Source organism: Orbicella franksi, chromosome 14 (assembly GCF_964199315.1).
Source record: "Orbicella franksi chromosome 14, jaOrbFran1.1, whole genome shotgun sequence".
NCBI lineage: Eukaryota > Metazoa > Cnidaria > Anthozoa > Scleractinia > Merulinidae > Orbicella > Orbicella franksi.
This window is the reverse complement of record NC_138158.1, coordinates 3984687-4001829: the sequence shown is the minus strand read 5'-3', so window position 1 is coordinate 4001829 and position 17143 is coordinate 3984687. Positions and strand designations below refer to the sequence as shown.

The following is a 17143-nucleotide window of genomic DNA, read 5'->3' as shown; positions in this document are numbered from 1 at the left end:
TTCTTTGTCATCCCAAATTGGTTACCATGATTGGTACGTTTGTTAATGTATTTAAACTCTTTCTAATTCTGACCCCATCAGTGGGGTGCAGCAGGTAAGCTTTTGTGTAACGAAGAGAAGCAGTATCCTTCGACTGAGATGCCTTCTGATCAGTATGAGCACAAATACAACAGAGTTGACCGGAAAGCGTGGAAAAGAGTTAAGAGCAAAATCATGATTGCAGCTTGTTTTGGATTCTTCTCAGTAGTTAAAAACGTTCCATACAGTCATGAACTTAACGAGATCCGCAAATTTCTTTATTATTCTTTTAGTTGAAAAGTAGCTAGGAATGAGGCATCACTTGACAATTTCAATGCCAACACCCATTTCTAACAATAACCTGCTAGTGTTTACAATCCTGTTGACTCTATTTTCAACAAAAATTGGCATTTTTTCCCTTTGGTCAATCACCAGGCGTCGGCAATTTTCTTTAGACGCGTCTACATACAGGCTAGGTGAGAAGAAAGGCTTATTTTTTAAAGATACCTCTCGTGACCTAACTTGTTAGCACCTGCACAACACTGATATCTTGTTTACTGTTAGGGAGCATCTATCCCCCTTCTCCCTGTAATAAGGGTTCTGATTTTTCGCCGCCGTAAATAAAAAAGAACTCATGATTGTAGGTAGTCCTCCTGCGACAACTTCATTGGGCTCAGTTGAACAAAAACTTGCTTACAATACACGAATACGGTAGCGCAATATATTACACATTGATATAAACACCACCATCATAAGATATCCTTGAGGGTCAATAATAAAGAAGTCAATAAGCCATAAAACGTAACCACATCTCCCGGATCGTCGTAATAAGTCGAGTAAGTCTAATAAAACGGAAGCCACATTAGGCGGCAGGGCACGTTCTAGACAAGCTTTTCCTTGTCTTTTTGGCAAGCTCAAAAAGGCATAATAATGTGTATCTTCTTAGTATTAGTTTAATTAAACTAAGAATTTTTTTAGCAAAAAAACCTAGCTCGATGACAGTTGTGTTCAGTACCGGATTAGTTTAAATGGTATGTCCTGAAAGAATCATACCTTATTTATTTTCATTGAACTTTAACAATTAAAATACCGCACACAAGCGCTAATAAAAAATGGAATTATCAAAATGATATTATACTTGATTATTGCGCGGCTTTTAATTAGTTTCCCACTACGCTCTAGCCGGTCCTTTGTGTCTTCAAAGGAACCGACCTCCGTCGGGTCTCGTCCATTATTTTTCAGTCTTTTTATGCTTGATGAATTTTGATATTGCTAGTGCAGACTGTGATCTCGTGTCACGAAGGGCGAGAAACGTAGCGCCTTGAGAAAAATGGACGCGTTTTTCCCGCGTTTTATATCACAATGCCTTGTCGCTGTATTTAGGATATGCAGCGCTTTGCGTAGATTACGACAGGATTGTTGTTCCGTGTTTGTCATGAAGGCAATGCCTTGTAAACTTTAGTGCCACTGAAACGAAATTTTCGTACTCTCTTTTTTTAGCCCAATTTATAGTTTCAAACGTGCTTAAAATAATGGTGAACTTTATTTCTGTCAAATCCTAACGGAAAGTGCTCTTTTTAGCTGCTGAAATCGACTTTTTGGAGCAAAACTGTGTCCGGGCTCTGGAACCAAGTTTAAGGACCTTGTGACGTCACTGGTTGTATTCACGCAAGAAGCGCTTAAGATTCTCTCTTGTTTTCACTTGATTTATTTAAGTTTATTCTTCATATTGTCGATACTTACTAGTTTCCTACCTTGTAATTTCAGTCCAGCCTTGACAGGAAATACACATCATAAACGTCGGAGGGCGCCAAAGAAATGAACGCTACAGATTAGAACAGCCAGCTCAGTCTACTTTTCGAACATCTTGAGTACTCGATTGGAGATTTCGAAGACGAGTGTGGCAACTTTTGTATCACGTCCTGAAGCCTAAACACGATATTTCGTCGTCTGTTTTCAGCCTGGTTCTGAAATTTGGATTCTCACGTTTATCTAAGGTCTATTAACAAGGTTCGAATATATCCTCGGCAACTTTGCTGCATTAAAAGCCGTAAGCGCATCAGCCATCCGCACAATCATGAAGTTATCAACGGTCCACAAGCTTTGAGTCGAGTACTTCTTTGCACACAGAGAGCATCTTTTTATGATACTAATAAGTGAGAGTTCTTGTGGTAGACAAAATGTATCTTTCAAAATTGTGATCCGCAGCAGGGTTTGCTTTATCGCCGCATACGTATCAGTGTAAACAAAGCTGGAATTTCGCTTCTCTTCTACACGTATCTCCCAATTGTAATATTTCACGGCCGATGGATAACTTGGAGTTCTTTAGCACATACTTATGTCTATGATCTTCATTTAATAGTATTCAAGTTCAAAGCAATTCGTTAAACGTCACTAGTTTACACTCCTTTCGAAGGTTTATTAAACAGAATTTGAACTAATTTGCACATATGACCTTTCGCCGCCGACATTGTCACGCTTTCTCTCGTTTCCTGAAAACATATAACTGTAGGGTCATGGCAGCTAAGTTTACCTTTATAGTTTATATTCGCTCCCTCATATAAAAGAAGAGGGTTTCTTAAATTGTTGCTGCTGTGATAACTTGCAGGATGTAGCAGATACAACTAGACTAAAGGTCACTGTGGCACAATCTCGTCCGCGGTGAAACTCACAGAGCGTCCGGTTTCCTCGAAGCGAGGCGACTCGAAAACTCGAAACGTTGTTGCTACGATTCGTGCAGCAGCACTCCGGATAATATTTTCAAAAGCCGCTTTCTCTTGTCTTCATGTCTTTTTTACTTTATGAGTGTAGATATTGTTTAATTGAGTGCTGGCCATTTCACTAAGAGTACCGATCATTTTGCGATCTAAGAGTAAGAACTCCCACTGGTTTGCTTGTTTACATAAAATATCCAATTAAATAGACTGAAAAGCTTCAGGATCGACTCTCCACCTCTTCATGTCTAAGGCCACTGTTATTATCTGCTTCACAGCCCTGAGATGTCCTTAAGATGATTTTTGGGGGGGCTTCGAACAGTATTCTCTTCTCCCATAATCACTCTAAATTTTCAGCGCGGCATGAGAGCAATACAACCAGTGATGTCACTAGGCTGTTTTGGCCGCGCCAAGATGGCCGCCAATTTTGGGCTTAACCAGTCAACTTCGAACGGCTGAAAAAGCAGTTTTCGCTTACCGTATGCGAAAAAAAAGTGTGCAGTGTTTCCAAGTAAGGTTGAGACTTTATTACTAAGCAAAAATCTCACATACGAAAATTTCGTTTCAGTGGCACTTTAATGTCATGTGTACAAATACTGGCATCTGGTTAAATACTTGATTGTTTGTTTATAAACTTGCTCATTAAGATACGGCGCTCCACAGCGAGAAACATCCTCGGGCTAAAATACAAAAAATTTGAGTACCACCACATATTTCCTTCCAGTGGTCTCCAGTATTCACATAATAACATCTGTCGTCCAAGTTTTCCACATCCGTTCAAAAAAAGCTCTTGAATTAAGAACCCAAACAAGTCTTACATATGAGCGAACAGCTGGCCAAGTGAGCGGGAAGGAAGAGTAAATGTTTTCTTTTAGCAACTGAGAATTCCAATTCAAGAAAGTCCAGACCAATGTGCGGTAATACAGAGACTTGGATGAAATTACAGTCGCGTAAATTCCTGACAGACATCCCTCCGGGTTTGACCCATACTTTGGCATTTGGGACATTTTAATGTCTCCTAAATTGGTCCATACGGCCATAGGCAGGACTGTTATTTTTCACGACGTTTGGTGGGTGTAACCGCGCGGGGAAAAGTCTTGTGATACAAGCAAGACCATAGAGCGAAACGCGATTTCTTCGTTGAAAATTCCTAGTCGAAATGTCGATTCTGTGAAAGTCCACCTCATTTCTAACATGATTAATGATTATTAAGGTGAAATCCCGCTTGTCGTAGTCGGTCTCTACGTGATGTTTCGTACATCCGTTGAAGAAAACAATGCAAACTACTTAAGCACGGGGGCGCTGATGGACAAGTGATGGGGTGTCACATATTGATGTGTTAATCTCTCAAAAGATATCAATTTATTGCTGGCTTTTAATCAAACGCTGCTGGCCTAAAGACACGCAACTGTATGGAGAAGCCATCTCTAGTGGGATTCATCTCGTAGAAGTACTTTTCAAGTGAGTTTTATGATTTTACAGAACGTTGTTTTGCTGTCGCTCGCTCTTATCTCAATTATTCCACCGTATTAAGATTGTCGCCTAGGTAGCGGCCTTCAATTACATGAATGTTTGTATAACGCACTTGTCTCTCTCAACCCCGACTATAACAAAACTTCAACTTGACATTTATTTGTTTCCTCGCAAACTTATTTCGTCAAACCAGGGATTTGTAAGTTTCTGAGCGAAGTTTCAGTGCTCAAGCATGGAGTAGAAGCCTTATGAAGACATAGCCGAAATTCCATCTTTATAATCCATGAAATACGATCTAGTTTAATTATTTGTTGACCAATACAATCAAACAATTTGATGCAATTAATTTCAAGTAGTAACCAGAGAGCTGTTCGGAAAGCGCTGGGGGCATATCGTGACGTCACGCATACCGCGAAATGTCCTTTACTGCTAACAATCACACAGTGAATGTACTCTGTCAGAAATGGGCTTCGATTGCGCATCTTTGGTGAAATAACAGTTCATCTGCTTTCTCCCAGGCTAGACCAGGAGAATCAATGAAGTTGGTGGCGTCGTTGCTGTGTATATTTCTGGTGGTGGATTTGTCTTGTGTCTCAGGTAGGTGAATATCTCCGATCTGTTCGACAGCGCTTTGGCCTTTCGGGTTGATCGTGTGTCTGTTCATTGTGTTTACCCACAACATGAAAGATGGTTTTAAGTGACAAAACATGAACAAGGAGCGGAATCACTAAAAACGCCTCGAGCTAACGTCTGGGACATTTCTTAGCGCATTTCAGCCTCTCGCCGTCGCATTTTCGATCAACTTAAACCCACAGTAAACACGAGCTATTTGCCTGTTCCCTTTTGAGCATGTTTTCGCACTGTACTTCTGAATTACTTCAATTTTGTGGGATTAAATCAAATCCATGGTCAAGACAACTGTATTTATGTGATAGTAGATTGTTTATGAAACCTTCATTCATGATTTAAAGCAATAGTTCAGGCGCAAACCCTCGTTCGCTTTTTGCACGCATGTGTTACTCGTATGTCTGCCATTAGAAACTGAATCTGTCGGTGTTTGTGCTGATTATACTCAATCTCTTCCGACAGCCGCAGCTCAGAGCAAAAATTCAAGAAAAGGATCTCGATCGAGAACGCGTGGACGAAACTCCAAGTAAGTAAAAGCTTGTCGTTTAATAGACCTCTTTAAAGAAGTATGTTCTCTCGCAAAACGTGTCTTACTGGAAACACAATTTTTGGCTTGCTTACAGTTGAGGGAATTTAATGGTGGTAATTCAAAACCTGGACGCATGGCCGCGGAGATTACTGAATCTCATGGAGGGGCAGTGATTAATTTCTGGCGGTCAAACCGAACCGGGGGTTCATTTGAAATCGACATGTTTAGATTTGGTTGTTAGTTTCAACTTCAGTGCAGCGATCTCCGCGATGTTTCTTTCTGGAACATTGCCGCCACGGCTTGTATCAGTCACGGATTGCTATCTTCAAGCTCGCTCCATTTGTCAGCCTACTTGACACAGAAGTTCTTTGTTTGTGAAATCGCCGCTTTACTAGGCATTTTTCATGCCCATTGTTTCATTTAAAGTTGTTTTCTCAAACTCGGCTGAGTACATTTTCATTCAAACCTAATGCAAATGAGGTCAATATTTTCTGTGGTTGTTGTCTCGGATTGTGAAAAAGGGCTTGCAGTTGACGAGAGATGTCAAGCGACAGTGTTTGTTGTTTATCTGTTTTTCTCGATACGGCTATATTTAGAAGACCACCATCAGTCTTCATTGTAGACGCGAAATACCGCGTCTTTTATCTTCGACAGTGCCTTATGTTCATTTTAAACTCATGCAATTGAGTCAAATATGGTTTTAATATCCAACACAATAGTTAGTTGTACGGTTTTGTCTCCGTCCTTTGAAGCCTTTATCTCATACTGAGAGAAACGCGAAATTTATGAAATCTTCAAGCAGTTTCATTTAGCCTTTGTAAAGACTGATCGGAATACACTTTCCTAGTTAAACGTGCAGCGGAAGGGCAGAAGATCACATCAATTTGCTGTCAAATTGGTCATGAAATTCTTTCAAATTATCCCAACGTTTGCACGTAGTGGAACTAAGCTGTTCTTTATCAGTCATTTTTCTAGGGCCATCAAAGGGAAAATCTCTTAAGTGTCCTGCACAGGAGTCGCTTTCATGTTAACAAAGGAATTACTTGCTGGGTGTGAGTATGCGTGCAAGAGGGAACAGTTCGGAAACGGGTTTAACAACGAAACTGGTTTCCCACACATCCGTTTCGGCAAAGCAGCTCAGCCCTCAGAAACACATATTTAGCACGTTATTTTATAAGTTTTAAAAAAATTATGTAACACTAATATAATAATTTAAAAAACACCTTTTTGTATTGAATTGTTCATAGTTCGAACTTCTCAAGGCAGATTCGAAATGTGTTTCGCTGATCTTAAGTAGAACAAGTATACCATTGAGGTTTTGTGTGCTATTGTTCACACAAATCACCGCTAATGAAAGGAAATCAATGTTGTGTGAAAAATTGATGAGAAAGAAGCTGTAAATAAAATTATAATGTTAGTTAGGTCTGTTGAGGATAACAAGGGTTTGTTTGTGTTTGAATTGAGTGCCGTAAGCTATATTGAAACAGTTTTTACAGAAATCACTCTTTGGAACACTGTGGAGGAAAAACAATATCATCGGACTCCTTTGCTTTGTGCTCCTGCTCTGCAAAATTTGATTCTCAAAGATTCTATCAGATCATTAATTATTTATTAAAGCCATACTGTAAATTCAAAAACCCGGTGTTTGTTTAAAAAAATTTAAGTGATATATTTTATAAACTTTAACTGTGAAAGAGCGGGAAATTCAGTCCGGCGTTCGGCCTAATGGAAAGCGAATGTTTTTTTGTTCAATTTATTTGGTGCAATGTAAATTATTACTTTTTAGTTCTGATAAGTCATACGATATCTTGCTTCATCAGTTAAGATAAAATTCAATGTCATTTTTTTCGACCTTGAAAGATAGGACGCCATGATGAGTTGGAATTTTTCCATACCATATTGATTCCTCCGCATGCGATTAAAATGAATTCCACGCGTTATAGGCCATTTTTGATTACATTTAAAAGCAGTAAAAGATAGTTGGATTAAAAGCACATTCAGACTTCCTTGTCTTATGTTTTTGTTTGTTTTTCCTACTCCTTAATTAAGATTTCCTCGGAAACTTCTCAAACAGCAGTGTACTTTGCCCATTATTGAACAAAGCGTTTTAAAATATCCGGTGCTTGGAATTCACTCACTTAAATATACTCTATGTTGAAGGCTAATGAGCGAAGTAATTGCTATCTAATGTTAAAATCTGATAATTTTCTTTTAGCGGCTTCGATTCATCCTGTTAGCAATTAACATTTCAGCAGCGAAAATTAAAGATTGGATGAAAAACATCTTGTTCTATTTTTCCTTGTTGTATTTTTTACTTTTCTACTGTCGCGACATGACGTGCTCGACTTAAATCTCCATTCGCTACCTTAAAGTAAAGTCTGCATGCACTAAAACGTTATTTTTTTTTCGTTTTTAAAGTTGACTCTAATTACATGAGATTTTTGTGGCTTCTATGCCTTTGTGCCTTGACGAAAACTTTTTTTCTGAAACCTATCAGATATAGTTTTGAAATCCCAAACCAAAGTTTTGGGGCGGAAAAATTACGTTCCTTTTCCGAGGCGGTTAAAACTATAGTATGTTAATGTTTTATTGTTTTCTTTCAAGCTTAACTTAGTTTTGGAGCCAAAGGGACAATTTTAAAATTTCGAAGATTTCCTTTCGTCTGGTACCGTTTGCTACGATTTTTTAATTAAAAGGCAATAACTAGCTATAATGGTAATGAACCTTAATATATATTTACTCTAATAGTACTTGAGTCTTAGCTTGCTTCTTACGTTTTTGTTTTTAGTGTGGGTGAAGTATGTTCATGGCATACCGATTGTTTTTCAACATTTTGCAAGTGGAAAATTTTGAAAAATTGTTCACTGTTAGCGTTGGCGTTACTTTAGGATTTAGGAAGAAATTCTCGGGTCAAGGATGAATTCTTATCTCTCAGCGATGGCTCTTAGATATAAAGGATTTAATAAATTATTACTAAGCTGACCACAAAGTATGTCGTACATTCTGGCCCAAGACATCCCGCCTGTAGCCGCAAAACCCCAATAGAACAAACCGCCACTAGACCGCGACTAGCAAAGTCACGTAGCAGTGTGTATTTCTAAACAGGCGATAAAACAACAGTTAAATGGCTTCTATTTTGGTCACTGGTGAAATTTTAGGGTCTTAAATCTGTTTTGACTGCCAAAGCTGAACTAGGCTTCAAAGGGGGCCAGATCTTTCCGCAGATGTGGTTTCCCTGCAGATATCTACAGATAAGGTCCCAAACTTTTTAAAAGGCTAAAAATACGAGCTCAATTATTGTTAATTCTTTCTTTTGCAGTTGCGAAAGTAGGGCGAAAATAGTTTTCATCCCGTTCCGCTCTACGCGCGGAATCGGAACAACAAAAACCGAAATGGTTTCTTCACTTGTTATCCAATCAGAAATCACGACACTTATTTGTTGTTGCTTGGCGACTTCACTGACAAATATGACGAGATTAAGTAATTACGGCGACAGCTTTCCATTAAGAAAACATATTCCCAGACTGTTTAGTTTAAACTTTTGCACCTCAGCTTTGCTGATCTGGAAATAACAAAGTAAACACAACAATCCTATTTTTTTCTGTAAAACCTAAGGCCGAAAAAAAAAAGAAACTTTTCCAGCTCTAGTTTCACATAACTTCACGTCGTCTCTCGGACTGTGTTAGGAATTAGACTATTTTGTAAATCACTTTGGGCAGGAAGCTCTGATTTCCACCATTTTCGATTAAATTTACGTTAACTGTGATTCGTCGTATGGGGGGGGGGGGGGAGTAATCATGTCGACGTTGGATATACATACATCAAGCTTTAATTAAAACCTACAGTCAATGTGTCTACAAGTTTCCGTGTGAGCGGCAGCTGTATTGTAACAGGATCTCTCCTTACAGGAAACACAAATTGTATTTCAAAACAAGTGTCGGGGAAAGTACAGCAAGCCTTGTTTCTCTCAAGTGAACTCGAGAACTAGCATTTGTGGCTTCTCTTCCAGACACACCCAAAGTTCCTCGGATATGAATTGTCTACAACATACACTGTCTCATTGATGGTGATTTTTTCGCTGCATAGCGTTGCGAGGCCTAGGTTTAGAAAACGGGAAAGACGTGATCGACAATTTCTTCTTTGAAATTCAACATAGGTAACAAGGAATGAAATATTTTGGAGGTTGAAGACAATGAAACAAGAAAGTATAAAGTGCTCAACTTTAAGATTATAAAAATCCACAGTTTCGTTGTGCGAAATATAAACAAATCAACAGCGCTAAATGAATGGTTTGATCTACAGACGTATTTAGAATGGGAAAGACTTCAGTCAAAATTTGACTCATTCTGTAGGAGTGAACCTACTCTTATACAAGAGGTCACTGTTTCCTTTGCTTCGAATTTTAACAAAGGAAAAACTTTTCTTTTACTTCTGTGCCATGAACATTTAAAGTTTTGTGAGAATTTTCAAGGAGGGAATTTCTTTGTTAAGCGCAACGTTGAGGTATTCGCTTATTTAAAAAGAAACCACCTCTACAATTTGTCTGGTTTCCATTTGGGCTAGTGGGCTAGTTGATATTAGTTTTATAGCTGCAACAGACTAAGAATGAAAAAACAGAGCTCTTGAACAGAATAAAATTTATGACCTTGAAATGTCATTCAGAGAAAGAACAGTGAAAATTGTGACGAAGTGGATGGAAAAGAAGCTATCAGGTTTGCTAGCGGTATTCTCCTTCATAAAGGAAAGTGCAAGTGCTATTAATTAAAAAGCAAAACATTTTAGTGTAACTTTCCTCTCTATGGTTATTCTTTATCTCTAATTAAACTCGAATGTAAAGGTTTACCGACTGTTACACGCTTTCTTTATATGCAAAGAAAATTGGAACTCCCCTGATGTTTTATCAAATTTACTCGGTGAAATGTGAGAAATTGTAGATTCGATAAAGTTTTCCTTATCTGGTAAACGCAGATAAGGCTTTAAAATAAAATTTTAGAGTTTATTCAACCGTTTTATAATCCTCTTTCCTCTTTCGGCGGGCAGAATTCCTCAGGAAGTTCAGGCTTCTTCGTCTCACGCGAGTACGGGGCTTGCTTTTTAGGAAATTTTGGTGGTAGGAAATCATGTACCAATTGGGAAATAACAATTTAATTATCAACAGACCACGCAACGATCGATTTTGTGATTTGTGTTGAGTCACAAAACTTAACATCGCCTTTTGCTCAAGGAACAACCACAAATTACGTAGTATGGGAAAACAAAATTTGGAGAGCACATTTCTACGAAGTCGCCTGTCAAATTTCAAAATATCTGTATTCTCACAGCGACCAAAATATTTTTATACTGTTTTTAAATTACTTAAAAAACTCTGCGGTGGATTGAAAACAACTAGTTTGTTTGTTTTTGAAGCCCAATAACAACTATAAAGCGATTAACTTTTAATGGCTACAACTCTGGAACATTCTTAAAACATCTTTTCCATCGTTATCGTCCCCTCCAATCTGAACTTCAGCTAATTTTCTTCTCAGATATTGTGAAACCGTAGTCCCACATTAGAAGCGGATTTTCCACAAGTCTGTTTTAAGTTAGGGGTAATCTGTCATCTTGTCACTTTGAACATCCGTTATTACTGAAGTTTGCTAGATTCTCGGCAAACTTTCTTTGAATTGCTTTGTCCTTAGATTACAAAGTATCATCTTCATTTCCGTTGGAGGTAGAATGTCGTTATCTCGCAAAGACCTCAGTGTAACGTTTAATGTACGCGGAAACTTGTTCGATGCGATAAGAAATCTTCTCAGCTTTCAGTGTTGTAGTGTTCACGTGTACAAAGACCACAAGCGTAGAATTTGAGTACAGGTTAGCTGGGGAGGCCATCTTGCTTGCACGTGCATCCTCGCAGAGTTTATACAACTTTCTGATCCCCTGGCTCTTGCATAACTTTTTCATCGACAATAGTCCTTTCTGCTGTGTTTACAAGCTGCTCCAGTGTTTGGAAAAACGCAGACCTTCGCAGTCAATCGAAAGAAAATTCTCGTCGCACCGCAAAAATGATCTTCTTTGCTGAGTTATTGTTATTTTTTGACAAGACGCAGTCCTCGGCTTTGTCTAGGCCGCTGCTCCACAAGAGAGCCCGCACTTTTTCCAGTAGAACAAGCCGAGGAGTTCTATTTGTTACAAGAGTGATAATAATGTCTAATTTTCCTGACACTATCAATACACTTAATCAAACTTGTAGGTCAAGAGAAATAAGCATATGTTTGGCAAATAAATTCTCCCAATCTGTAATACAGGAAACGTATGAAGACAATTGAAGAGAGTTTATATGTTGATACTGGCGTTCGGCTTTGTCAGTCCAAAATTACATCACGAATAAAAAAAGAAGTGGTAACGAAACCATGGTACATAACATCCTGAGGAGGGCGGGGAGAGGGGGGACGGGGACGGAGAGAGGGGGAGGAGAGAGGGGGACGGGGCGAGGGAAAGTCGAAAGACACGGGGATACGGGGAGGGGCATAAAACAGGCCAAATATAAAGAGGATTGGTAACCACCCTAAATTCTGATCCTTTAAATTTTATTTTCCAGGTTCGCAGCGTGCGAACTGTACTCTGGTGGAGAGCTATGCAAGCCTTACCTCGATGGCCAGCGAGTTTATGTCAACTCAAAGACAGCGTCCCAGGTTTCGCACGGGAGCCGCGTTGGAAGGAACTATGATATGTTGAAGGAGTACGTATCTGACGGATGTAAGGATTATGTTCTACCAACTTTGTGTAACTACGCTTTTCCGCCGTGTGATTCGTCGCAGTCTAAACCTAAGCCGAGGAAGTTCTGTAGGGACGATTGTCTTGTTTTGAAGAATGATATTTGTCAGGAGGATTTCGAGCGTGCCCGAAAATTACCGTTTGTGTCGGTTCTGTTACCTGATTGCTCCAGTATGCCGGCTGTGGGGCATCCTGATTACAAGAGTTGCATTAGAGTGGTCCCTCAAGGTATGTGTCGGACTTCATGCATACATTCTCAAAACCGCTATTATAATAATAATCCAAAAAGATTAAGATAACAAACGGTACTCAACAGCTTTCAATAGGGTTTCATCCTCAGACTTTAAAGTTAGAAACTCATTGCACGGCATAATAAACAGTACCACACGAAAGTCCTGCTCCACAGCTTTCATTTGAATGGTTACACACTAGGGTTTCATCCACAGACTTAAAGTTAGAACCACCTTGTACAGCTTAATAAACAGTACCACATGAAAGTACTGCACCATAACTTTCATTTGAATGGTCACACATGCACTAGGGTTTAAGTCAGACACCTCCCTACTTTAAAACCACTTTATACAGTGTAATTGAGAGTACTACATGAAGATTTTTTGCTCAACACATTTTGTTGAAATGAACGCAACACTTAGATTTCGTCCAGAAAGTTCAGTTAAGTTGTAATCTTGTATTGGAGGTGCGATTTCGTCTCATTAACCAGTAACGTTTTTTTTGTGTGTGTGTGTGTGTGTGTTTGTCCATGCGCAGTACCCAAGTTCAAAGTCCGTCTTGATAACAACATCACAATGTTCGAAAACAAACCAGTCATCTTCAAGTGCAGGCTGAGCAGTAAAAAGGTAGCGGCTAACATCACGTGGTTCAAGGACGGTCGGTCTGTCAGCGAAGCCTACCCATCTTACAAGGTCACTACTTTCCGTTGGGGATCGCGGCTCAGGATTCGACGGGCTAAAAAGAAGGATGCTGGGATATTTCAGTGTAGGGCCAAAGGTCCCGGAGGAATGGCTACCGCGCAGGCGTGGTTGAAAATCAATGGATTTCTCAACACACCTCCCATCACAAGTACAGTTTCTTTGTGCTGACTTCATAATGGATTGACTTCTTATCAAATTCTCTTGATGTCCATAGTTCAAACTAGCAGTTGGAGTCGCGACTGCCTTAGTTGTTGTGTTTCTTGCACAGTAGAGTTACGAATTTTAAAGTGATATTTTAAAGGATCTCAGTAACGGTACTTTGATTTATTTTGGCCAGGTACAAAAATGCCTTTGAATTGAAAGAAACCTGAAAATAGTAGTTAACTAAGATAGAAAAACAAAAACAGAGATAATAATAAACCATAATAGAACAAGGATGGTTAAGGATGGAGAAGATTAACACGGATTGCAAACGACGAACTTTTAAAAAAATTAGACTAAACTTCAAGATACGCAAACCGTGAAGTAGCTCTTTTAAGAAACAAATCTTTGCGGAAGCACTTGAACAGTCCCGAATTGTCGTCACCGTAGGTAGTCGTGACGTACGCACGAATACGTGACGTCATGTAGCTTGCATAACTGGGGGAGGGGAGGGGTTGCGCGCGCAACTGCAAGTTGTCAAGTGCGAGTGTAAGTTGAACACGGTACTTTCCAAGGAACTCGCGGACGAAATCCCCGACAGTTATGCAAGCTATACGTCTTAAGCATTCATTGCTACCAAGCAACCTCTCTCATGAAAGCTTCGAGCTGGAAGTAAAATTTGTTTCAGAAAAAGGTCCCTGACCGTAACGTTTTCGGGAAAACCCTGTTTGTACGCAAACGTTACAATTTTACTGGACTGGGAATTTTTTGCCGGTCTGAATCCCATTTTCGGGAGTTGCATTTGTGCTGTTACCTCACACTTTTAATAAAGCCATCATTCCCTTCTCAATCATTTCTTTTTAATTTCATTCCACAGTTAATACTGATCCAATCTACGTGAAACCAGGTAATGAATTGTTAGTAATGAAGAAACATCGTCAGAAATAACCTGAAAAGTATGATTAACAGTATTATGCTGACGGAACCTTGGCAAGTCACGCTAAAAATAGATAGCAGTGAGCAGTAGAACAATTCAGCGTTTAACTGATTGGTTTTAAACACTGTCTTATTATTTCTGGTTATAGAGACTGGCCGCCCGGAACCAGGACCTGTAAGGTGGGTGTTAAATACTATAACAACAACAAGAATATTAAAGGACTATGAAACAATTTCAGCAACAACAATGACAGCAACTAAACATATCAACAGAAATAACGCACCGACAGCCACAAAAACAACGACAATTAAAACCAACTTCGAAAATCCCTGCGAGGTAGGAAACACGTGCATGAAACGACCAAGGACAGTATCTTTTCATTTGTCCGTGTCATCGGAAAGTGTTTTTTAGTGTCTATTGACGCATTACGATTCTGGTCAAGCAATTGGAACCGTTACCTTTGACGTCGCTTGACGTCATCAAATACGTCATGTCGCGCAGCAACCTCCCTGAAAAAAATCGCTGGCATAGTCAATCTCGCAAACGGGGCTCTGACCAAAAAAAGAGGTTTTTCCAGTGTTCCTGTGATTGAAGCGTAATTCAAGTGTTGTGATGGATGCTTTTTCTACTACAGGACTCTTCCACCACTCCAAGGGATGTGTGAATCATACCGCGGTGACGCATGCGCAGAATTCATTGGAAATCAGAGCATCTGGGTTCAGTATAGAATACGACATCAGCAAACCATTGAAAAACAACTGTCATCGGCACTCACGGTGATTCGAACTCTTAATCAGATGTCTGAAAGGTACTTACAAATCGTGACAGTTAAATTAATCAACGAGTGCTTTCTAGTCAACCGAAAATTCCGAAAATTTCAAAATGGGCACAAATGGTAAAGAAATTTCCTAGGAAAATTTCCTCCGGAAATTGTTGAATTTCCGAAAAGCTAACCGTTCAACGGGTAATCCCGGAAATTCCGATTCCAAATAGAACGGAAATTCCCGGTGAGAAATTTCCGAAAATTTTAGTATACTTCGCGAGGTTGTCCTCTTTTCCGAAAAGTCCAGAAAATAGCGTTCCATTTGTCATATCCGGAAATTCAAACCGGAATTTTTCATCGAATGGAAGGCACTCACTCTCGTTGTACCGTGAAAACTAGATTTTGGATTCACATCCACTCACTAGAAACTCTGAAGCAGTTCTCAAATTTTTATGGGTGTTTATAATCTGTTACGCTGATGAATCAGAGGATCAGAGGGTTTGTAAAGAGTAAGACTCGATGTCTTTTTAGGCCTAAGTAGGAAGAAGAAAACAACGTATTATATACGTGTAACACACGCATAGTGCAGATGTAATGCACGGGTGACGTGTTTCGCGTGAAGAGAATCGAACGCTCTGATTTAATCTATTATCACTGCTAATTGCTTCAGGCATTAAGTGTACTTGCCAGTAGGCGTCATCACTACAGACCACTAACTAGTCAAGTTTTACCGGTTTGACAGGTGTACCAGATTTGGCATTCCCGCCATGTGCTTTCACCTCTTCCCGACCTGCGATGCTCGTACCCAGGACTCCAAGCCTCGGCTCTGCCGAGAGGATTGTTTTGCTCTCTTTGAAGACGTTTGTTTGGCAGAGCTCAATTTCGCGCAGATGGACAAAAAGTTCAGCGCTTTACTGCCAAACTGCTCTGCCCTCCCCAAGCGCAATAGCAAAGATTATTCATACTGTACTTCGCTTGGGATTCCAGGTTAGTTCAGCGCAAATGTTTGACCCTCTGTTGTTTGATAGACAAGTGCCCGCCGCGCTATGTGTTTTTCCTCGCAAATCTCCGGAGAAACACTCGAAGAGTCTCCGATTTTTATTGCCCAATCATAAAACCCATGTAATCCCCAGGACTTCCGAGCGTCGTCATGACGTCATAAATAGAAGGTCATATTAGTACGTTTAATAAACAACCACAGCCCCTGCTGGCTCCAATTTTGTAGGAGCTAGGAATGAACTCGCAAACGTCACTAAGGAGCTGGACAAGGACAGGATTCAAACCTATTTGACGACCAATCGCTGCGAATTTGTCACGAATGTTCCCTGTGCGAATATTTTGTCTTATTATATGGAGAAGAGTGTTTTACTGGGAACTAAACCACTCGTAGATTCCATACGTCACTTCATCCGGGACCCGAGTGGCGTATTTTCCGTATGTCACCTTTGTGAGTGTCGTATCGTTCAATGACCTCACGATTCCCGCCTTTTGCTTTTGTTGAATTGGTTTCTCCATATAATAAAAAGAACATTACACGTTGGCTCGAAGATATGAATTTTATGTTCTCGTGGCAAGAACAATATCTCACGAGTGAGCGAAGCGAACGAGTGAGATATTGTTCTTGCCACGAGAACATAAAATTCATATCTTCGAGCCAACGTGTAATATCCTCTATTTATTTCAAAAAAATCACGACGGAAGTCCTCAAGAGCAATTTGCAAGGAAGATGTAGTGTTCTTAAAGGAACTCAGTCACGGTATTTTGAGTTATTTTTGGCACGTACAAAATTACCTTTAAACTGAAGGAAACCTGAAAATAATAGTTTACTAAGATAGAAAGAACACCAAAGAGATAATAATAAACCATAAAGGAACAAGGATGGTCAGGGATGGAGAAGATTAACACGGATTACTTACGACGAACTGCGCAAACCCTGACGTAGCTCCTTTAACAGCCCGACAGCCTTTCTATCGGGAAATATAACAACCTAACATTAACTGCTTTGAACGTGCTGGTACCTTTATTTATCTTTCCGCGAACATTTCGTAGAGGTTTATAAAGCGTTTTGCTTTTTAACTGCAGGATTATCTACTCCGACCACTGCTTCACTTCCGGTTCTATCCGCTCCTGGGGTCCAAGGTAAGTAAATCTTATACCGCTGAACATTCCTCTCAGAACGGCAGGCTCTGATGCCGGCAGAATAACGCGGGGTTTAAAACTGACAGTGGGACTCAGTCTCTCTAGTGTTTTCTG

The 17143-nt window shown here is 39.8% G+C and overlaps 1 protein-coding gene across 3 annotated transcripts in view; it reads left to right on the top strand.

Annotated features, from left to right (window-relative positions):
• LOC145468779 (tyrosine-protein kinase transmembrane receptor Ror-like) overlaps window positions 1-17143 on the top strand; it is a 32091-nt gene that overhangs the window by 7799 nt on the left and 7149 nt on the right. For 2 of the 3 annotated variants that reach the window (XM_081452471.1, XM_081452472.1), the window contains exons 2-10: window positions 4724-4802; window positions 5295-5358; window positions 11942-12345; window positions 12886-13197; window positions 14068-14097; window positions 14276-14306; window positions 14762-14935; window positions 15633-15877; window positions 16973-17029. In XM_081452471.1, coding sequence (XP_081308597.1) covers window positions 4742-4802; window positions 5295-5358; window positions 11942-12345; window positions 12886-13197; window positions 14068-14097; window positions 14276-14306; window positions 14762-14935; window positions 15633-15877; window positions 16973-17029 — 1378 coding nt within the window. In that variant the 5' untranslated portion in view covers window positions 4724-4741. Of the gene's footprint in view, window positions 1-1840; window positions 4194-4723; window positions 4803-5294; window positions 5359-11941; window positions 12346-12885; window positions 13198-14067; window positions 14098-14275; window positions 14307-14761; window positions 14936-15632; window positions 15878-16972; window positions 17030-17143 lie in introns of those variants that run through there. The other variant, XM_081452470.1, reaches the window with a different exon arrangement.